The 23,310-nt window shown below is 43.8% G+C and overlaps 2 protein-coding genes and 1 long non-coding RNA gene across 4 annotated transcripts; 1 reads left to right on the top strand and 2 right to left on the bottom strand.

The window, feature by feature from the left end:
• Nucleotides 1-400: 400 nt before the first annotated feature.
• snx6 (sorting nexin 6) lies at nt 401-10,245 on the bottom strand. 2 transcript variants are annotated; one of them, XM_086049456.1, is made up of 14 exons: nt 10,170-10,245; nt 8,874-8,924; nt 7,697-7,801; nt 7,500-7,610; nt 5,913-6,034; nt 5,213-5,336; nt 4,745-4,840; nt 4,554-4,659; nt 3,589-3,664; nt 3,458-3,497; nt 3,301-3,387; nt 3,016-3,175; nt 2,821-2,906; nt 401-2,681 (listed from the first exon to the last, which is right to left on the bottom strand). In XM_086049456.1, exons 1-14 carry the CDS (start codon nt 10,185-10,187, stop codon nt 2,628-2,630), a joined length of 1,236 nt encoding a protein of 411 aa, XP_085905582.1. In that variant the 5' UTR covers nt 10,188-10,245; the 3' UTR covers nt 401-2,627. The 2 variants fall into 2 exon arrangements, with proteins under 2 accessions (XP_085905582.1, XP_085905583.1); XM_086049457.1 differs by lacking the exon at nt 10,170-10,245 and adding an exon at nt 9,084-9,193.
• Nucleotides 10,246-11,861: 1,616 nt separating this feature from the next.
• Nucleotides 11,862-21,605, bottom strand: LOC147137092 (uncharacterized). Its single transcript, XR_015089289.1, has 2 exons — nt 21,269-21,605; nt 11,862-12,804 (listed from the first exon to the last, which is right to left on the bottom strand). It is a non-coding gene; the product is annotated as an uncharacterized LOC147137092 (long non-coding RNA).
• Nucleotides 13,933-20,366, top strand: LOC147137093 (cofilin-2-like). Its single transcript, XM_086050194.1, has 4 exons — nt 13,933-14,193; nt 18,129-18,397; nt 19,968-20,044; nt 20,154-20,366. Exons 1-4 carry the CDS (start codon nt 14,191-14,193, stop codon nt 20,258-20,260), a joined length of 456 nt encoding a protein of 151 aa, XP_085906320.1. The 5' UTR covers nt 13,933-14,190; the 3' UTR covers nt 20,261-20,366.
• Nucleotides 21,606-23,310: the final 1,705 nt, after the last annotated feature.

The raw sequence follows: 23,310 nt of genomic DNA, 5'->3' as shown, positions 1-23,310 counted from the left end.
CTATACATTATAGGGCAATCAGTAATCTGCAATCTGATTTTAATGTTAAGAGAAAGTCATTATTGTTGAAATGAAAATGTTTTTGAACCAGTATTGTGGTTTACTTACTGCACATTCCAACAATACAACAAAATGACTAACTCATTCGGAGTTCATTGTTTACCGAGGTGTTTACATTTCAGACTTCCTGCGCTTGACGGAAAGTAGCAGTATGATCATTTTAAAGCTGTATCATGCTGCCGAGCTGAGCAAGTTTTCATTTGAAATAAGGTAAAATCACCGCACCAACTCAGGCCGCTTGAGTTTTTTTCCGTGTTTATAAACTGCAAAATATCTTAATGATCAAATGAAAGAGATTAAAAAGATTTAAAAAAAAAAAAGAAGACGATCCTTGCAAAAATAGCAATAACGTTTGTTATTTTATTTCATTTGGTAACTCAGAACATACAAACACAATAGCCAGGTGGGTAGCAAACATAGACGAAAAGAAATCTATTACAGAAATATCTGGACAATGTAGCCACCAAAATTACTTTATAAGGAATGTGATCGCCATTGTGCTAAAGGTAATATATCATCATGTATATGCCTATAGTTAACTGCAAAAATCTTAAAATAGAACGATACAGCTCCTTTAAATCTTTATGCATAACGCAAATACGCAGGTATTACTTTTGTCCACTTGAGGTCGTTATTTTCGTGCTCTAGAGGAGGGCCATGGTCATTTTTACAACAGGTCACGTTGAAGGTGTTTTTTCTCCTCAGAGTCATTATTACTGGTCTACGCTGGGGTTCCTTTGCCAGTGGTTGGTCTTGTGTAAACCTTGCTAAGGGAACTCAAATGTTACATTAAGACACCTTTCCTTAGCATTTGCAGAATTCATTCGACCGATCCTCCAAGTTCTTCCAGGTCATCTTGCTCAGATAGGAAAGGGGAGTCCAGAGGCAAAAAACGAGAATCCAAAGAGGGCCAACACTGGCAGTTAAGTTGTTCCTTTTGTAGTATCATTGGAATACTGGATCACATTGAAATTGTCTCTAACATCCATACTGCAATATTTATCAACATTTTTAATAGTGATTTGGGAATATTTATACCACTAAATGATGTCCCCATAAACTGGAGGAAATATAAGAAAAAACGGGCCTTCGAAGTTATTGTGAAAACAAATCAGCTCGTTTATTGGACTGGCACCTTTATTTTATATCTTTTTTCGTACTCTATCGCCACCTTGGATGACACGGAAGCTTTGGTCACATTAAGTGTGGAAAAACATTCGTTTACAGTAATAAGCAAATAAAAAGAGAAACAAGCGCAACAAGAGTGATGTTAAGGCAAAAACACACTCAAGCTCCTCCCACAAATTAAAACCAACAAGGAGCTACAATTAAGAGCGGAAGATGACCAAGACGACGGAAAGCCGCCGTTAGACTGTACTGGAATACAAACCTGTACAAGGCTTTCATTTGTTTCATAACAACAGGAACCAACACTCAATGAGCTCGCCTAAGTTTGATGACAGGAAAAAGTGAGAGCCCGTGATGTCTGTCTGCCACTAGACCAGACTGATTCAGATTGGCCAAGACTGCATCAGACTGATCCAGATTGAATTTGACTAATCCACATTGACAAAGAAGGGACCAGGAACTGGATCCTGATCCAGGATACAGAATGACTCTGACCAGACCTGAATAATCAGGATTGAATCCAGATTAAGCCACATTAGACCAGGACCTGGGCTATGTGACATGGACCAGACTGACCCAGTACCTGTACCACATTGACCCAGAACCTGGACCAGATTGATGCAAACAGAACCTTACTGATCCAGGACCTGTACCAAACTGACCCAGATAGTGCCGGGTGGACCCAGATTGAACCGGTCTCAGAGTGATTCTGACCTGACAAAACTGCCCCTAAATGAATTTGACTAATCCCGATTGACGCAGGCAAGTTATCAGGATTTGGACCAGATTGATGCAGATTGACCCACACTGGACGAGACGTATCCAGACGGATACAGAATGACTCTGACCAGACCTGAATAATCAGGATTGAACACGACGGATCCAGATTGACCCACATTCGACCAAGACCTGGGCTATGACTATGACATGGACCAGACTGACCCAGAACCTGTAACAGATTGACCCAGAACCTGGAGAAGATTGACGCAAACAGAACCTTACTGATCCAGGACCTGTACCAAACTGATCCAGATAGTGCCGGGTGGACCTAGATTGAACCGGTCTCAGAGTGATTCTGACCGGAAAGAATTTGACCAATCCCGATTGACACAGGCAAGTCACCAGGATTTGGACCAGATTGATGCAGATTGACGGGACTGATCCAGATTGATCCACATTGACCCAGACTGCAAAAGTCTGATCCAAGGACAACATTTGTGTGCGTCTGTGTGTTGATGAAAGATAGTGTGTGGTTAGAGTGATGAAGATAACAGACTTCATGTTTAAGGGTTTTTTTTTTTGTTTTGTTTTTTTCAAGCCTTCTTGTTGTGGTTCTGTAATCCATCTGACATGGCCCCCGCAACCCCGTCCTTACACCACCCCCGTGCAGAGTGTGTTGTCCAGCTGGAGGGAGCGTGGCTGTGACTGTTGGGGCGTGGTTAAGTGTTTCCTTTCAGGACACCTAGACAACTCTGCAACAACTGCAGGTTCCCCTAAGAAAGAAAGATGGAAAGAAGGAAAGAAAGAAAGAAAGAAGGAAAGAAAGAGAAAGAGAGAGAGAGAGAGAGGCCAACGCCGACTTTGTCAACAGGCTCACTGACTGACAAGGTCACTGACAAGGTCACTCACTACCTTGGCGTGTTTGAGCTCCAGCTCGGCCAGCTCCACCAGGTTCTTCCTGAACGCCGCCACTCGCCTCGTCTTAAAGTCGATGAGCTCTGGGGTGCGACACGAGGATGTGCAGAGGAAATGAGGCTCGGAGACAGGCGCGCGGACCCAGGAGGGGACAAGTCGAGGAGAAAAGGATTAAGAGGAGGAGGTTCTGACCTTGCTTGGCGGACTCGGAGATCTTGTCAAACTTGCGGCAGCACAGCTGCTGGCTGGTGTCCGCCTGCAGGACATCGCGGTTCTTGGCGCGAGCTTTGTCCAGGGCCTTGTTGGCGTTCTCGTAGTCCAGCAGCGCTCGACTGCGGCGGTACAGGAGGTCCTGTCGGTAGGGGGCAACACACTCGCATCATTTTGTTGATTTTTTTTTTTTTTTTTTTTTTTACACTCCCATCATCGCGTGACGAAGATTTTCAAGGTGGTGTCACGGAAAAGACCGGAGTGGACCTTTGCAGCCTGCGACTCCCTCAGGTAGTACTTCAACAAGTCGGCCAACTTCAAGTCCTCGTCGGCGGCCACACGAGCTTCAATTTTCTGTAAGGAGAGAAAGAAACAAGTTGAGGACAGGCCTGCCATCTGAGCAAAGGCAAGTCAAGTGACATACCCTGGTCTTCTCGAAGAGCTCGGACACCTTGAGGAAGAACCTGAAAGGCAAGCAGACACCGGCATGAATGTTGGCTGTGCGTGCGCGTGTGAGTGCCAAACACACGGTGGCTGGCTTGGCGTCCTTCTTACTTGCACAGGTCTGTGGAGTCCAGCGTTCCTAACGCATACAGAGACGACGCCATTCTGTTGATGTCGTCCGCAGCGTCTGGACAGAAACAAGCCACATGGAGGGACTTCCTATCTTAACTGTCTAAATTTACCACTTCTTCGCGCACTTCCCGTGGACAAGTCTTAAGCTCTCCCCATCTCTATGCACTTCCTGTCCACGTCCATGCACTTCCTGTCAACGTCTTCCTGAAATTTTTTTTTTTTTTTTTAAGAACTTCCTCTCTTTATAAACATCCTATACACTCAACGCACTTCCTGTCCTTATATACTTCTGTCGTCGGCAACTTCCTGTCCACACATTACTTGCTGTCCACCAGTTCATCGCACTTCCTGCCTTTATGCACTGTCCACAATGTTTTAAGCGCTTCCTGTAAACACATCTACCAGACTTCCTGTTCACACGTGTCATGTACGTTTGTCATGTACTTCCTGTTTTTTAAGCTTCTACTTCCAGGCGACACATCGAAAATTTAATATATATTTAAAAATAAATAAATAAATAAACTCAGAAAGAACGAAAATAAATAAATAAACAGGTCGCGACCATAGATACCGCATGTTACCTTAAGATTGTGGTGACAATTTTTACTCTGAAAATTCACTAGAATGCACGATATGAAGAGTAAAATAACAACAAAAAAAATTGTCCCCCTCCACCCGCCGCCATCCACCCACCCAAGCAGAATTCAAATCTGTGGGAAACACTGTGCACGTCTTATGAACTTCCTGTCCAAGTCCTATGCACTTCCTGTTTACAAGTTGAACAGTCCACGGAACTAAAGCACTTCCTGTCCATGTCTCACGCGCTTCCCATCTTTCCGCATTTCCTGTCTTGATGCACTTCCTGTTGACAAGACTACTGTATCCGTCCGCATGCCTTATGCACTTCCTGTCTTTGCACACATCTGACGCACTGGCGGTCTTACTCTTGTGGGAGCGGATCATCCTGTCGGATTTGGCCGAGGCGTCTTTGACTCTGTTGTGATACTCTAACAAAAAGGTTTTCTCGTGCTCGAAGAAGTCGTCCACGTCCTGCGGACGGACACCAACCGAGAGCGTCAAAAGCGCGACTGGCATGGCGACAAACGCGGCGTCGAACAGACGTCGCGGCTCTTACCTTGACGCCCGCCACTAGGACGCCGTCGGCCGACTTAACGACATTCTTGAAAAAGTCCTCCAACTTCTCCTTCTTGTTCTTCCCTCGCACGCTCAGCTGTGAACGCAAGACAGTGAGGTCATCGCTGATGTCATAGGAAAAAAATGGATGGCTACGGCGCGGAAAACCGTTTGTGAGCGTTTATTCCATATCCATGATTTCTAGTTTATGCTCCATGCGCTAGTACGATCGTTGCCCTCACTAATGAGAAAATACAACACACTAGTGGAATGTTTTTTTGCCACTTCTAGTGTCGCTTTTAACCTATTACGCAATTATACCTTCCTTGTAAACTCATGTGCTGCACTAGTAATGCTAGTAGGCCAATTTAAAGTCCATGTACTAATATGTTCTTTGCCCTCGTGGATGTCAAGGGTATTGAATAAATGCGGAAACTTTTTGCTTTCCCATACGGGCCTGGCAACTCACGTCCTGGTTGTACTCCAGAAAGACGTGGAAGTTGAGGTCCTTCCTGAGGATGGGATGCGCCGCCACGCGACACAGGAAGACCTCGTGCATGGCCACCGTCTTCTTGAAGATGGCCAGGTACTCCCTGGGGGGGCGCGGGGTGGGGTCACATGACAACAAGTGAGACGACAACAGCCTATTCATGTGTTCCAGCCTTTGCAACACCCCCCCCTCAAAAAAAAGACCAAAAACTTTCTTGCTTGCTTGTTAAAATAGCCACGTCTAATATTGTACTGAATAAAAACACTGTGTCACGACAAAATGAGAACAAATGTAAACATTTCAACTACTTTTGCCACGTATTTTTCTTCAATTCAACGGACATTGAACTTTTGGTGTTCACGTCTCGGCCACTTGGGGGCGGTATAAAGCACACAAATGATACCGTATGTACCTGAGGAGACAGTGGTAGTATGATGGTAGTTTTGGAGTGGTTGAGTTGGAGTCGTTGAATACATACTACATTTTGAAATCAATAAATCATCATTTTAATAATCTGGATTTCAATCTCAAGCACAGTAGTTGCAATTAACATTATTCCATAATCATCTAACCCGGCTGTATACAAATCCTTCCCTAACCTCTACATTGGGATTTTGAGTCCACAAACTCCAAAACCCTGACTGAGTGAATGATTCCCAAGTTGACCAGGGAGACTCACGCTTCGAGTTCCTGCTTCATCTTGGTGAACTCCTCCTTGGTCATGGAGCCCTCTCCCTCGCCCAACTTCTGCAGCTTCTCTCTGGAGGCGTCAAAATCGGGTCTGGGCGGGGCGGGCGGGATCTGAACCGACAACAAGAGTCGATATCGTATAATGATATTGATACTATCTAATAGAGATGTAACAATTCACTCAAACACCGCTCCGATTAGATTTTCAGTTCCCGATTTTCGATTCGATTTCTAAAAAAATTGCATGTCTCTGTGCACTAGTGTGGTTCTGCAGCCATCCACAAACGCAATACGCAGTGATGTTTGCCGCAAAAGCATCATTTGATCTACACATTCAAAATGTACTATGCATCTGGAACGAAAAAACGTTTCAAGACATCATTTTCTAGATGAATCAACTCAATTTTCGATTAATCAGGGCCAATCGATTTTCGATTAATCGTTACATCCCTACTACTGTAGAGCTCTGCAATGTCATTCACGCAACTTAAAGGGGAAGTCAACCCAAACATATTTCTTTCCAACAATATGTTATATGCAAGCCCACTAGTTGAAACAAGGCATTCTGACAATTATTGCGTTTCTGGAATAAGAGTTAATCAACAAATTTTTAGCCATCTCTGGGAACGGCCATTTTGTCATTTCTGTCAACTGAAAATGACATCACATTTGCTCAGGGCACTAATAACGACAAATCATGACTCTGCGTCAGAAAACAGGTGAGCTGTGATTGGTTGTTACCTGAGCACTGAGCAACTGTGATGTCATTTTCAGTCAACAAAAGTGACAAAATGGCCACCCCCTGTGATGGCTAAAAACGGCTGGATTAACTCTTATTCCACAAATGCAATATTTATCAGAATGCCTTGTCTCACCGCCATCTTGTAGGGAATTACAAAACTTTCTGAGTGAGCGTCAAGTAGGGATGGGAATTTCGACTAAAATGCCCGCCGCCGACTAGTCTCAAATTTTATTTGCGACTAGTCGACTAATGTGTAGTCTCAAATTTTATTTGCGACTAGTCAACTAGTCTATAAGGAAGAAAACTTGAATTTTAATACATATTGAATTCAAAGTTTAAAATGCAAATGTGTGTATTTAGGGGCTATTTTAGCCCAAACATTCAGGACAGTTTGTTAATTCAAATTCTATTGATGTAACAACAACTGACTGGATAAAGGGGAACAATTGAAAGAGAAATACATTTCTGATACATTTTCCAATGCAATGCATGGCATTTATTATGAATAATGTAATGAGTAATGGTACCGACTCCCAGTCCAGCAGGGTCCCCATTGCCAGCACCATGTTAGGCTAGGTTCACACCGCTCCTTATGCCGTGCTTAATATTAAATAAAAAATACAACAAAATGCAAATTCAAATATAATTGAATAATAATTTACTAAAAATTTAAAAGTATATATTTTTGCCATGAATTTTACTGGGTGGGCAGTCTGTCAATCTGGGTTCATGGCTCCGCCCCTGAGTGGAAAGTAGAATTTGGCAGAGAGAAAAACAAGCTCCCTTGCACTTGCACAGGAAGTGTGAGTCAAAGCGAGCGAGCACGCTACTCACAATGTATCCGGCGTAGTCTTCGTTTTCCACAAACGAGTCGTGCAGCCAGATGAACTCTTCGTGCTGGCGCACCACCGAGAACTCGCTCTGCTTGAAGTTGGGCAGCGTGCTCTGCGGACACATCAGCGCTTTGGCGGTCTGACGGGCGCGCAATCAGGAAGAGACCTCGCGCCCCCCGGGATCGCAAGTGACCTCACCTTGGTGTGCACGGTGAACTTGACCTTGTCTCGTTCGCTGAGGGCGTCCGAAATGTCCACCTGCAGTGTGGCGTCCGTCTGGAGGTCCACGCTGACCGCCCTGGGCTGCACACCAACACACCGCAACAATCATGTGCATCGTCTCAGGTTAGGCCGGCGACCGCGTGTGGGGAATGTTCGCGGCAACACAATTGAGATAAAACAGAAAATACAAAGGTTAGCTGGTGTAAAAGTTTGCGGCGTCCGTGTATTTCAGGCAACTGCGGCGCCACCTGACGGAAAAATAACCCCATTCTTCAAATATGTGAGAACCTGGACTTGTCCAACAGCTATAGACAAGCGCAATTATACCATTCTTAATATTCAATAAAATAAAATTAAAAAAACAACGAAACACAAATTCAAAAATAATTTACTAAAAATGTAAAAGCATATATGTTTTCATGTATCTCACTGGGTGGGCAGTCTGTCAATCTGCCCACCCATGGCTCCGCCCCTGCTTCAACATGCACATTATAGGGTCGGCAACAAACATGCCCACAATATATTTTCATTGACCAATAGAGATGCTCTGGATGCCGCCTCCGCTGCAACTTTACTAATATATATATATATATATATATATACATATATATATATATATATATATAGTGAATTTTTATTCTTGTAACATTTTGACTTCATGCACGTGTAATGTTAGTTTTTTCTCATGCACTTTTCTTTCTGGGATAACCTTTCTTTCTTGTTTTTGAAATGATGTCGTGAAACGTTTTTTCAGGCAACTGCACTTTTGGATTTTAATGTCTTTTTGATGTATTATTTTGGCCGGGGGCGGGGTTGCTACTACGTGGCGTGAAAAGTTTTAGAACCGCTGTTTTTCATCATTGCTAACTGCTAGCTTGTCAGCTTGGTGTCCCTTTCGGATCTGATGGCCGCCTCAACCCAAACAGGTGCACGTGACCTGCTGACAGAACCAGTTCTCCCAAAGCTGCAGCTAAAAATCAAGGTAGCAGAGAGCTAATGCTAACAGGCGGAGCTAAATACAGCTAGATTTAGCCACGCCGGGACCGTAGCCGCAGTCCTGGCCTGGGCCTGGGCTTGGGCTTGGGCCTGGACCGAACCGGGCAGTAGCGCTCCAGCTGGGCGAGAGGAAGCGCGGATAAGAAGGACAACTCACTCCTCGGTCCTCCTCGGAGAGGAAGTCTGGTCCGTCGTCCAGTCCTTCCTGCTGCGGGCACACAGAGACGTCATTTGTAGTGGACGAGCAGACGCCCGTCGGAACCGCCCGGGGTGCCGCGGCACGGTTCCTGGCGGTGTGGTTCCGACGCACCGCAGTCAAAAGGAGAAAAAGAGCACAGAAAAGAGAAAAGAGGCGAACCTAACCTACCATCATGGCTGCCAACGGGTGGAGACAGGAGTACGCGTGACGTCATGACGCCGTTTGAAAACATCAAACGCATAACGTCACATTTGACGCGCTCTCCTCCAAGGGCGACGAAACCGCATTCAAATCACAATTAAAAGCGACTACTTTAAAATAGTTTTTTCACTCCAGAGAATGCAACGCCATTCATCCACTAAATTTTGTTCATTGCAGAGGGTATTGAAAGTTACACTTGGATGACTTGATTTATATTTACATGCCCATTTAACAAAGAAATCATCTTGGACAATGTTCATGTCACCTCCCACTAAAACTTTGTTGGTTGAGTATGTTAGCTTAAAGAGAGACACTTGGGTGGGATGAACATTGGGACTTATATGATAGGTCTGTATTTAAAAATGTTGTCAGCACTAAACCCCCCCCCCCCCCCCGGAAAAAAAACTGAAGTGATTTAAGTGCATTTTTGGACGAAAGAGGAGCGAATTTAAAAAAAAAAAAAAAAGATTAACTACAATCATGGCTTTTATCACCGAAAAATAATAAATGTAAATAGTGTTAGTGATGGGATGATGACTCAATAGTGACCTCTGCTGTAGAATCTCTGAAATCAATACAGGTAAACAAAACGGAAATATGATGGAACAATTTGCATGGGCTACTCGATTATGATTTTTGATTCCTTATAGACACAATTTGGCGCGGCATATCCAAACGACACACTTGCTGTATTGGTCACATGATTTTTTTTTTGTTGAAGCGATACCCGCACCAATACGGGGTTTCACACTTGGGCACTAGGCACAGTGCTGATGCACCAGTGTTCCTCGTCCCATCACTAGTTTATGTACTTTTGGACACTTAACTTTGTGATTATTGTGCATTTTATTCACCCGATTTGTTTGGCGGTATTATTTGATATTGGGTGGTGGTTTGATTTACTCGATGTGTCGTTTTACTTGATGTAATTAGTCACGGTGTATTTGTTTGTGTTTTAGACTACAAGCAAATAAAGTTTTCTATTTGTAGTTTTCACGGTGCTACCAATGCAGATGGGAATAATCATGCTTCAATTAAAAGGAACAAATGCACCTGCTTGTCCGTCTTCATTCGTTCCGGGGAACTGTTTCACGTGCAGTAGTCATGATGCGTGGAAACTACGTTCGCTACGGTAAATATGTCTCCTTCGAGTGTCCGTAGCACAAAGATGGCAGCCTCCTGCAAGGGAGACGTGCCGTAGGTAATATAATTAGAGATGACTTCACCTTCGATGTAACATAAAAATAATTACGTTGTTGTGATAGAGCTTTTTTGGGGGGCATATTGTTGAAATGAATAGTGGGGTTTTAAAATGATCATCCATCCTTCTCCTCACAAGGGTCGCGGGCGTGCTGGAGCCTATCCCAGCTGTCTTCGGGCAGTGGGCGGGGGACACCCTGGGTTGGTTGCCAGCCAATCGCAGAGCACGCAGAGACAAACAAACATCCGCACTCACAATCACAGCTAGGGGCAATTTAGAGTGTCCAATCAACTTCCCACGCATGTTTTTGGAATGTGGGAGGAAACCGGAGAAAACACGCGCAGGCACGGAGAGAACATGATCAATGAAAAAATCAAAACATTCTACACATAATCCCTTTAAATCTGCCAGACATTTTCAGACCCTCTTTTACCCTACGGTTTGAAAAAGATTTAAAAATATATAAATACGTTCCGGGAATTGAATGGATGGACTGTGAAAAGACAAATATGTCCTTGGCAGTGAATGAGTTGAATGATTAAGGCGCAGTAAAAATGTACGATTTTTGAATTTACCACCTTCCCGTTTTCTTCATGTTTTTGTTTTTTCGGCTTCATTTTTCAGTCGGGGCACCTTTAGGGGGAGTTTCAACGTGTAGCTGCGGTGTCTTTGGAGGTTTCATCTTACACGTGTCATTGATATGCATCATGGGTGCAGATGGTACTGGGGACGGGCCCCCCCCCCTACTTCGAAAACGACGTCATTGACCCCCACCTACCCCCAACTTTCGCTCGTAAAGCGGCAAAGATCTCCGGTGAAACCGAGAGGACTTGTGTATGACCGAGCGCTTATGTTCTGTTTCAACAACAGATGCATTTAAAGTTAAACAAGTGGAACTAAAAGTGTACGTACGCACAAAATCCGAAAATGGCATACGAAAAAAAAATCTGACCTATCAAAGCATGCGTACGTACACGTACCTGTAGGACATTTTTCCTCGATAAGTAATTTGGGAGCCCGAATGTAGCGCCCTCTACATGGCCAAATCGATCCATATATGGTCAGTGAAATAGAAGTACGTGAAAACGAATGAGCCATGCTAGCCAACGCTTTGAGAAAGTTGAATCATGACGACAATGGTTCTCAGCACTCCCAATTGTGTGTTAGAATGTTCCTGTTACTGACTCACGTTTGCAGCACGGCCGGCCGGCGCCCAGTGAGTGACGCGGCAAAACTCGGCGGCACGCCCGTGAGTCTCGGCCACTGTGAAAACTTTTATTCCGCCTGCTGTCAGGTTCACACCAAGTGAGACATTCGTAAACAATGCGCACAATGAGGAGAGAAGACACTCTACAACAATATTGTCTTTTTACTTGCAAGGAGAGCGCAGGGAAGTGTACGATTACAGTTCCTAAAACCCTCTGCCCGGCTCCTGCGCCCCCTCTCTTTTTATTTTTCTTCGGGGTCCCTGATAACAAAGGTGTTCCAGCTCTAAGGGAAAGGGGAGCGAAAGCAGCTGGAACACTATGAACTTGTTTTGTCTATGTGTGTGTGTGTGTGTGTGTGAGCCATTAACATACATATGTGAAAGCAAAGCACACCAAGCAAGTTGGCCTAATGATAAAAATCAAACACATGAATAATAAAATGCATTATTATTCTTACACCTGCCACATTAGCGTTTTAGTATTTCATTTTTATTTTATTTTGGCTTTGTGTGCTTTTATTTGGTTGTTATTTAAGATTGGTATTTTGATATGATTTGCACTGTTACGACTGATTGTAAGATCCTTTATAAGATGTGCAACGGTTCATTTGTTAAATTGCATCGTAAATATTTAAGAAAGAAAGAAAAAAAAAAAAGTCGGCTGCTTTTGCGGAGATTCAAAATCGGAACGGCAGTTGCACGTTGTGGAGATGTCGCAAATGATAGCCAATCAAAATGCACACAAGCGCCATAAAAATACAATACAATGAAACTTGATTTGCAAAGCGCATTTCGCAACAGCTGTGACAAAGCACTTTACATACGACAACAACAAAATATCAACAAGTAAGAGCAAGAAAGTAACACAACATAGTAGACATGGGAAAACAGCAGAAAACTGTCAGTCTCACGTCGAATCAAAATCCATCCATTACCCGATCCGCTTCTCCTCACGAGGGTCGCGGGCGTGCTGGAGCCTATCCCAGCTGTCTCCGGGCAGAAGGCGGGGTACACCCTCAACTGGTTGCCAGCCAATCGCAGGGCACACGGAGACAAACAAACAGTCGCACTCACAATCACAGCTAGGGGCAATTTTGAGTGTCCAATCAACTCACCATGCATGTTTTTGGAATGTGGGAGGAAACCGGAGTACCCGGAGAAAACCCACGCAGGCAATGGGGAGAACATGCAAACTCCACACAGGGAGGCCGGAGCCGGACTCGGACCCACGACCTCTGCACTGTGAGGCGGATGTGCTTACCAGTCGACCACCGTGCCGCCTGAATCAAAAGCCCAAGAATAGAAATGTGTTCCAAAATATGTTCTATGCAGGCTCACTAGTTGAAACAGGGCATTCTGATGAATATTGCGTTTTTGGAATATGAGTTAAAGCGGAAGTCAGGCCAAACCTATTTTTTTCAAGAATATGTTCCCAGCAGGCCCACTAGTTGAAACGCGGCATTCTGATTCATTTTGCGTTTTGTGGAATATAAGTTAAGCAGCAAAATGCACTCGTTTTTAGCCAATTCCGGGGGCGGCCATTTTGACACTTCTGTCGACCGAAAATGACATCACAACTGCCCAGGGCTCGGGTAACGACCAATCACGGCTCGGCTTCAGAAAACAGGTCAGCCGTGATTGGTCGTTACCCGAGCCCTGGGCAGTTGTGATGTCATTTTCGGTCGACAGAAGTGACAAAATGGCCGCCCCCTGAGATGGCCAAAAACGAGTGCATTTTGCTGCTTAACTCATACTCCACAAATGCAATATTTTTCAGAACGTCTCGTTTCAACTCGGGAACATATTCTTGAAAAAAAATATGTTTGGGTTGACTTCCACTTTAAAGATTTGTAAAAGCCAAAAAAACGTGTGTCCAAAAACGCTGCTAAACATTGACATGTCCTTATCATCACGTAAAGAATGGCGCGCAAGAACAGAAAGGAGGCAGCAAAGCGGAAGCGCGCCAAGACCATCTGAGTGAAATTCCTGCGAGCAGGTTCACACTCGCGCTTCGCCTCAACTTGGGAGCTCGGACTCAAATTCCTTTGTACACAAAAAAAAGGCCATCACGGAGCGAAAGCTGATGACTGATTGCCAATGGCATCAAGGTACGCCTCGTTGCCTTACTCCTGCCTCGGCAAGAAAATGGAGAGAGAAAAAAAAAACACACACACACACAAACAAGGAAGCAAGCAGACAGAACAAACGACAAAAGAGGCCTCGGAATCAGCTTGACTGGATCCATTTGCCAGGACAAAGAGAATTATTTTGGGCTCGGCAGCTGGCGGCGGCCTTTCACATCGTCGGCCCCGATCGACTTTTTCTCTTGGCGACAGTCGATGCGCTCTCGACCCATTTCAAAGTACGAGCCGACGACAAAAGCAAGCTCCGACTGGCGTCCCCCTCCCCCCGCCCCCGGGGGTGCCGTGCGAGTCGAGTCAGCCCTCTCGCATCTCGCGAGCCATTTCGAGCGGTCGGACCTGTTTGTGCCGGAGGTGTGGCGTTTGCTAGTCAAGACATGCAGTTTCGCTGTGCTGTAAAGAGAGAAAAACCACTCCCTGAAGCGGCACGCCTTTAAATGTGCCTCACGGAAAACCTGCCCGAGTTGTCAGGACGTTACCAAGCTTGTGCAGTTTACGCGATATCACCACCCGCTAGCAGACAACATGGTAGGTCGCCCTCTTTTCTCGGCTCTTCTGCTTCCCTTTTCGCCGCGTCGCAACAGTCTTGGGCGGAGGGTAGGGGAACCTCTCGGGGACCCCCCCGTCGGGTTCTAAAAGAAGCTGGGGGGGAGGGGGGTCGCTTTAGCTTCACTTGTTAGCATTAGCTCCCTGATACTTAGGCGGTAGCTGTAGCTTTGGTGGAACTGGTTCTCCCAGCTGGTCATGTGACATGGAGCAGTTGTTTAGGTTCTTGTTTTTCTTGTCATATATTTATATGAGGGCTGTCCAAATTAAAGCTTTAACTATGGAGATTAATTTCAATTTCATAACGCACTAAAAAAAATTAACTTCCTGTGTCAACTGACCTCTGCTCACTGTGCAGCCAAACTTAGAGGAGAGTCACTGTGGCAAAGGCGGACTTTTACGTCGACTTTTAAGTTGCCTGACGGCTCATTGGAGAAATCCAAAATAATCTGCACACTTTGCCCAGCCAAATTCAAATGCCGTATTAGTTGTACGTCTTTGGTGTATCGTTTCAACTGTTGTGTTTTACAGGAAAAGAATCGTATTGAAGGATCAAAGAAAGCTATTGGAACACTCTTTGAATCGGAATAGACTCTTATTTTTTTCCAAATTAATTCCACGATTTTACTCAAGTAAATATCGCTTCCAAGCTTCGTGAAAAATTGTAGTTGAAAAATGCGATTAATCGCGATCAATTGTGGAAAATGTTGCGATTAATTAGTTTAAAAAATGTAATCGCTTGACAGCACTAATTTATATATATATATATATATATATATATATATATATATATATATATATATATATATATATATACACTGTACACCGTACGTAAACTTTGCCTGCGTGCATGTGCGCACATATTTGTAGTATTTTATGACCAACATGTAAGCGCTGGCATTGGGCCGCCATTCAATACGAAATGTGGTCAATTGTATGCTTTTTCACGTGTGTTAAATTTGACAAATGACTGACCAATGTGAAGTCTCGTAAATGGTTTGCTCTCTTGCACAATGCGCGGCGTGTGAAGAAACATTCTGTTTGTTTGGGCTCGTTGAAAGGGTTGATTTTTTTTTTTTTTTTTTTTTCTTCTTCTTCTTTTTGGCGGGGTAGATAGGAGGATTGCGGAACTGAATGTTAGCAGCGAGGCTAGCGCAAATCCAGGCATGCCCGGACCGGTCCTAGAACAGCAGGGCTGTTCAACCTTTTTCTTCCAAGGGCTGCGTGCGCAAACATCCACTTTGGCATTCTTCACTTTGCCTTTATAGTTTTTCTTTCTTTCTTCTTCCAATGATAAAAGCAATCCAACATTGTAGGTAAACGGTCGCTCTCGAGCAGAAAGCCCGTATGCCCAAATATGGTCATATTCACAATGGTCACAATGGTCTGTGCCCCACTTAGTCTGTCATTTTTACCTGACCAATTAAAAATGTTGGCAATAGCTCGAGATTGTATCTATGAAAGTCCCTGTAAAGTAAAAATGTCTGATAAAAATGACACACCCAGACAAGTGTGTTGTTAACCAAATATTGGAGGGTGGGGGGGGTGTTCATCTGCTGCCGGTCAAAGTACTGACATTCTGTACGCGAGTACGACTACGTGCAAAGAACAACTTTGGTAAAAAGCTACGGAATTTGGAAGATCGCCATTACACGCCACACCCTCAAAATTGGGCCAGGATCCGTTTCCAAACTTTGATGTGATGAATCATGCAGGTAGACCTATCTCTTGCCATTTTTTTTATTGAACTTTCAGTAGCACCTTTACGGTAGTTCAACTTGACCACAGAAACAAAAGCACACGCCGCGCGTAGCTAGGCACAATCTCCGAAAAAGAGAGCCGCTTTGCGCTCGAGGCATCATTGCCGCTCAACTCAAGTTGCTCCGTGTCGTGTTTCGTCCCCGAGTTGAGAGGCGACAATCTACTCTTCAGGTTTTCACATGGAGAGTTTGCGCTGCGCGCTGCCGGGTCATCCTGCGTGTTCCCGGGTTTTGCTAGCCTTGGCCTAGCGCCAATCGCAAGCAGTGGTACCTCTACTTACGAAATTTATTGGTTCTGGAAGAAATTTCGTAAGTAGAACATTTTGTAAGTAGGGACGCGTTTTCCATGTAAACGCCCTAATCCGTTCCAAGCCCCCCAAAATTCAGACATAAATGTTCTATAAAGCATAAAAATGGATCAAAACATGTACAGGTAACAAATACATGTTACAATTGCACCATATATGAGAGTTGTGCATCATGTAAAAAAACAAAGAATAAAAATGATGGTCGTTTAGCTTTTAATTGCTGTCCTCATCGCTTTTTGCCCTCTTTGGTTCACGTTCTATCTCAGAAGTGGTTTTTGCCGGACGTTTTGTAAACAACTGATTTGCTAACATGGCGACTGTCGATACATTACGCTCATATTCTTTGGCGAGATCAAACAAACGCATCCCTTTTTCATACTTTTCTATTATCTCTCGCTTTGTTTGTGTGGACACACAAAAAAAAAAAAATGTTCTTCTTTTTTTTTCTTTTCCTCGTTTCTAATTCGGAACGCCGCATGGCCCGAGGGGCGAATGACGAGGATGAGGACGCTGCATAGACATATCCATCTACCTGTCCATCTACACACGGACACATACAGTAGAGGTCCCTCTTAGCCAATGGGATGCCAGGAAGATGCTCGGCTAGCCAATGGCAGAGCAGCTATGAGTATGTTGCGTTCAGGAAACTCAGCAGCCCATAGTGTATTTTTATCTTTCGTCTCCTGAAATTTCTTTTGTAACAAGAGGCGATATTTTCCCGTTTTGGCGTTTTGTAACTTGAAACTTGCGTATCTCATCGGAAGAGACGTTCGTGAGTAGAGGTACCACTGTACATGTTTTTTGTTTAATATAATGCACGTTTTTCCATTTGACGTGTTTTGGGGTTGATTACATAGGCTGTCATTTAGTTTATTATCGTGATTGTTTTGTTCGTTTGGTTGACATGTTTTTCTCATTAATTATACGTATTTTTTGGTGCTGTCAAAAGATTAATCGCGATTAATCGCATTTTTCGACTACATTTTTTACAAAGCTTTGAACCGTTATTTACTTGAGTCAAATCTAGGAATGAATGTGGAAAAAAGTATATTTCAAATCAAATACTGTTCTAAAAGCTTTCTTTGATCCTTGAATACGATTCTTTTCCTGTAAAATACAACAGTTGAACGATACGCCAAAGACGTACAACAGATATGGTATTGGAATTTGGCTGTGCAAAGTGTGCAAATCATTTTTGATTTCTCCAATGAGCCGTCAAGTAACTTTTTAAGTAAAACTAAGTAAAAGTCTGTATTTGCGATTAATCGTGATTAATCTTTTGACAGCCCGAGTATTTTTGTGCTGTATTTTCTTCTGGGTGAGAAGATCCTTACAACCAGACGTAGCATCTTCAATTATATTTGAGAACCGGTTCTCCATTAGCGAATCAGAACACAATGACCGCTCATACGCTGTAAACACATTTTTTTTTTTTTTTTTTTAATTAAAAACGGAAGCGATGACACAGCATGGTCAAAATATCGATGACGGAGCGATGGACCGACGATAAGAGTTTGTCTCGGCTTGAAATAATAGCAGACTGACCACGACGGACGGGTGGCCCGGCCACTGGCGAATGACGAATGATAAACCGGCAGCAACATTTTGTGACGCGGCCAACTCTGTAATTACAGTAAATGGCGCAGGCCGCTTAAAAAAAAAAAAAAAAAAAAAAAAAGAAAAACAGATGGCAGGCCGTAAATTGCCCCCGGCCAGAGGTTTGGACTGCCCGCACCAGCGTATGCCTGCTTAGCGACAAGTAGCGTTCTTATCCAGGAAACAGAACCGGGGGCTGACTTCCCGGCTGACACGTGAAAGGCGTTTTAACCGCTAACTGTGTTGCGGACAGGCATCAGGCGTGGATGTGGACGATGAGATTCTCAATTTGGTTGAAGATATGCAGTTCAAGAGGACAACGAAAGTGGCATTCTTCCGCATAAGCGACGACGAGAAGACCATCATCGTGGACACGGACAGAAAAGTCATGCCGTCCGAGAAGGACCCCTACGACGCATTCGTCAAACTGCTCCCGTCCAATGATTGCCGATACATCGTTTTTGACGTCGACTACGGGACCAAGGAGTGCGGCAATAAGCAGCAACTGCTCTTCATCTCCTGGTGGGTGTCTGCGTGCTAACGTGCTAATGCTAATCTCACGGCATCTGACTCAACAGGGAGTGTGTAGTAGGGTGAAATTATGACAACATTGTTGTAAACAAGTACCGCCTATTTTTTCTTTTTAAAGAACTTTGTGTTTATTCATTTCCGTTAACAGACGGCTCTTCAAGAACTCTTTAGTGTGAGGAAAAAAAAAAATAGGCGGTACTTCTTTACAAAAACATTGTAGTCATTTCTAGGGAAAGACCGATGATCGGCGCCGATATTCTGCGTTTTGACGAATATCGGCATCTGCCTTTTTAAAACATCCGATGGCCGATAATCAATCAATTTAAAACTGTGTTGAAATCAAAACAAAGATATGTGAAAGTTTAATTTTCTGTCATTTTGACATTTTGGAGAACTTCATTTATTGTCGAAAACAATATGGAGCTATTCTTTTTTTTAAAAGTGTTTTCACTTCACTTTTTAAGACATGCTGACAACGCTGGGTGCTCCGTGAACTTTTTGTTACAATTTGGTAACAAAGATGCATATAGTCAAAAATTTATAGTAATCATAATACCCCAAAAAAATCTACATTACGCAAATCTGAAAAATTGTTAAACATATGCTTAAAGACGTTTCAACAAAAACTTTTTTTTTTTTTTTTTTTAATTTGATGCCAATATTTCCTTTTTTACGAAAAATTAATATCTGCTCCAAATATCGTTTACCGGTCACCTTGACTACTAATAATCGGTATCGTATCGGCCCTGAAAACAACATATCGGTCTCTCTAGTAATTTCACCCTACTACAAGTGCTTCCAATTTGTGTTTTGGTTCTTTATTTCAAAAGGGGGCGCTTGCAGTGCTGAGCCTCCCTTCAATAATACCAGACTAGACTTCAAGGATCCCGAAGTCCAAACTAACTGGTCAGGGTGAGGCTGACCAGGCTTTGACCTAATTGGAGCCACTTTGACTCGAGCTGAAGCTCAACTGAAGCAAAATGGTTTCGGCGGTCCCACTTTGACTCCCCCAGAAGCTCCCCCGAGAAGCACTTTGATTCCAGTAGAACGTCACTGGAATTGAAATAACTTGAGCGGAACCACTTTGACTCCAGTAGACTCCAGGGGCGGAGCTATGGCAGATTGAGAGACTGCCCACCCAGTGAGACTTATGAAAAAATATATAATTTTCATTTTTTTGGTAATTAGTATGAAATTGTTTTTGAATTTGTTTTGTTGTGTTTTCTATTTGATTAAATATGAAGAATGACATCATTGTGGTTGTCTGAGGAAGCTCTGAACTTCATATCATTCAGTTTGCCATTTTATCTGAATATCCGATGTGTCGGGACAGGAGGATTGTGCTCAGTGAGGGAAACATTCAGGCCCACCCTGATTTTTTTCAGGCCCGCCCACTAGCCACACTCTGGCTCCGCCCCTGGTAGACTCTCTTTTGAATTCAGCAGACGTCAGCAGCAACCACGTTTGAACTCAAAATTCACCTTCTGTGACACGTCCATGTTCAAACGCCAAAAAAATGCTAAAAGCGAGAGAAGTGATGTCACTTCCTGTTTGTGCACAGGGCTCCGGAAGATGCTCCTGTGAAATGCAAGATGCTCCATGCCAGCTCCAAAGAGTGCCTCAAGAGAAAGTTGAAATGTGAGTCGCAGCACCGCCGGGCGATCAGGAAACGCACGCTGGCACCGCTGCGTGTTGTCCTTGTTGTCTCATGATGATAACGTCACCGTCGCGTGCGTCTCCTCCTCAGTTAAGTCGTCCGAGTGGAATATAACCTGCCTGGCGGAGGCCAAGGACATCACTGATATGGGCTCCAAGCTGAAAGGGGCTGTGTGCGTGGAGGGGAGGCAGCTGTGACGCAAGTCAGCCGCACCCCAACATGACAACGTCTGCAGCCTGAAAGTGGATCCTTATTTGTGACATCCCAAAAAGCCACCCTTCAATAAAAACCTGTAGCTATGCATCCCGCATCCCTGTCTGTCTTTGTTTGGTTTTGAGCAAGTTTGGCTTCAAACAATCGTCACCAACCCGCCATCTCGCTCGTTACTGCGCATACACAGAAAGTCAACAAAAACGTTTTCGCAATAGCGCAGGGGTATCCAAATCCGGTCCTCCAGAGCCCCCTACCCGGACGGTTTTAGAAGTCAGCAGCAAGCTTTTCAGAAAGTCAACTCAACTGTATTTCTAAAGCACTTTGAGACAACCACCGCCACACACATAGACTATTCAATGTTGGCAAAGTTTCGACCAGTAAGCTACGTACCAGTATGCGCTAAGCCTCAAATTAGCTGTGTTTCGTTTGCGTTTGTGCCTGCATTTTAGACCTGTTGACGTTCCCACCACCAGAGGGGGGTGGTGAACACACTACATTGACGCCTTTACATTTATTCAAACAAGTTTTGGGATAAAATTGTACTGGCCGCAACAAACGCGACAAGCAGGGCAGAAGGAAAAAAAGAAATTGGTCGGACTTAAAAGGAGACGAATACAATAGCGCGCCCCGTCGAGCCTTGGTGGCCTCTAGAAATGGATGGCAGGCGCGCGCTCACACAGAGGAATGCAAATGACGATGTGAAATAAATTGTGTGGCGCCATCTTGTGGCCAACAGTGGAATTTCACACAAAATAAACGAGTGACTGAGCAAAAGTTAGGAACCGTACAAACAACCCAGCTGAAAGAGGATGTTGTGAACGCAACTGGCACACGCTTGACGAGATAAAGGTTCGCTTTGGCCAGTCCGATTGCCGCTAGTCTAAATAAATTAGTAAAATTATACAGAGGTAATAATACGCAGGTGTTATTCTTAAATGTTCAGTTGTGTTAGCGTCAATTGCGGCTCCCTTGTAAAGGTTTTGCGTACTCACGGTTATGGCGAGCTGAAATTTTGAGTTGAGCAGTTGGAGCAAAATCCTCACGCGGCCCGCGTGTGAAAGGAGGCCTCTGGGTGACGACAAGGCCTGCATGAGCACTCACTTCAATGACGCGTCAGCAACAGGATTTACAAATCTTCATAAACCAAACTCTGTCTGATAAGAATCGTTAAGGTCCACACTTCGCATGCACTCACAAGCTCTCCCGCTCGCACTTTGTTCTGTTCCCCGGTGATTGAAGCGACTGCTAATCGCTAACAGCTGGTCTTGTGTTGCTATCTGACCATTCATTTCAAACTGACGATTCACTCACGTTGTCCAGGAAAGTACAACAAAGTCGGAAATAAATTAGCTTGGCTAAACTTAAAAAAAAAATTCTCTACATGTTTTCCCGGTCTTTGCATCTGGTTCACTTTTTTTTAGAGCACTTTCTATGAGGAAACTCTTACTGTACTTAAAACATTGAAACATTCCTATATCCTTCATCTATGCTCTTTTTTTGTATAGTAAGGCAATGGAACAAACTTTTGGTGAATGGTGAACTTCACAATACAAACAATAAACCGAAATTTGTTCATGGAACAAAGCGGCTACAAATTTCAAGTTGTGAATCAACTTTTTGAAAATAGGACTTCAGGACCCTATTTTACCTGTCTGAAAACTCACAAATGGAAAATCCGTCTTTCGTGGCTCTTTTCTTCTTAAATTACTTAAAACTCTGTTACAATGCTGCCTGTTGGTGGAACAACACATTTACACGAGGGGAAAAAAAGACATCTAACAACCCAGCTGTTAGCTGGGAGTTCGGTACTGGTACCGGAAGTGACTTCAGGTAATGGTTGAAAAAAAAAAAAAAAAAAACACCCAACCCAAAACCCAGGGTCAGCTGACTTCCGGTAGGATTAGCGGTAAAGATTATTTTTTTTGGACACCACTAGTATCATTCAAGTATATTCTTTTTAATTACTCCCTCCCCAACCTTTTTTCTTTTTTTATTGAACAGTTATATACAAACAAATAGGCACTCATATCAACAAATAACATCGTTTCAAATCGATTGAGCATAAGAACCATACCAATGCAATTCAAAATATAACAAAAATATTAAAAGAAAACAAACAGAAATTAAATTTGTAAGGGGGCTTTCTCCAGTAAATCAAATATTTCGAATAAAGTGAATAGGCAAAGGGCTTTTTTGTCCCTAATCAGTTTCAGAGATTTACACAAAAGTAAGGCAAAGTAGGCTGAAAAAAGTGCGTTCGAGGCTTCCGGCACCAACACCGAGTTTCCGGGCATGGAGGTTTGAGGGCATCATTCAGAACTGTGGAATACGACTGACTGCTGCATCCGGACAGGCTTCACAGATGTAACCAGACCAGGACCATTATAAATGTTTCAATTTGTTAAAAAAAAAAAAAAAAAACACCTGTGAGACATACACGAGGCGGGCGACAACGCATGCGCTGACATTTGAATTCGTGACATTCTCACCATGAGTAATGGGAGTATAAATATCAAGAATCATATTTCTTTAGATCACGCTACACCTAAAACACGAGTGCAAAAAAAAAAACAGAAGAAAAAGGCTCAAGTGGGCATAACATGATTTACGATGTTTAGTTTTGAAAACTACACATGGACATTTTGAGCCGCTGCTGTGCCAGATGCTAATACGCTAAACTAATGATGCTAATTGTGAGGTTTGACGCAACATTCAAAGTGTGGCGAGCTTAAAGGCGGTGTCGGCGTGCTGCGATTGGGCCGTCACCGCGACGCAAATAGAAAGAGGATCATATTCTCGGTCCACATGGCAAGACTCCACTCCTGCCGCTCCATCTAAGGGCAAGAATGCGCAGCTTGCAGGAAGTGACTCGACTCACGCAGGAAGTGTGGACTCAGCTGTTGGCAGGAACTTCACGTTGACTCCAAACAGGTTCTGGTCACGTCAGAGAGGTCAGAACGGCGTTCTAATCAAGTCACATAAGGTTCTACTTCAGTTTAATCGGTCCTGCTCACGTTTCTGTGACAGTTCAAGT

The sequence above is a fragment of the Filicampus tigris genome, chromosome 13 (assembly GCF_054856515.1).
Source record: "Filicampus tigris isolate MCC_2025a chromosome 13, RoL_Ftig_1.0, whole genome shotgun sequence".
NCBI classification, from domain to species: domain Eukaryota; kingdom Metazoa; phylum Chordata; class Actinopteri; order Syngnathiformes; family Syngnathidae; genus Filicampus; species Filicampus tigris.
This window is presented reverse-complemented; position numbering and strand designations above follow the sequence as displayed.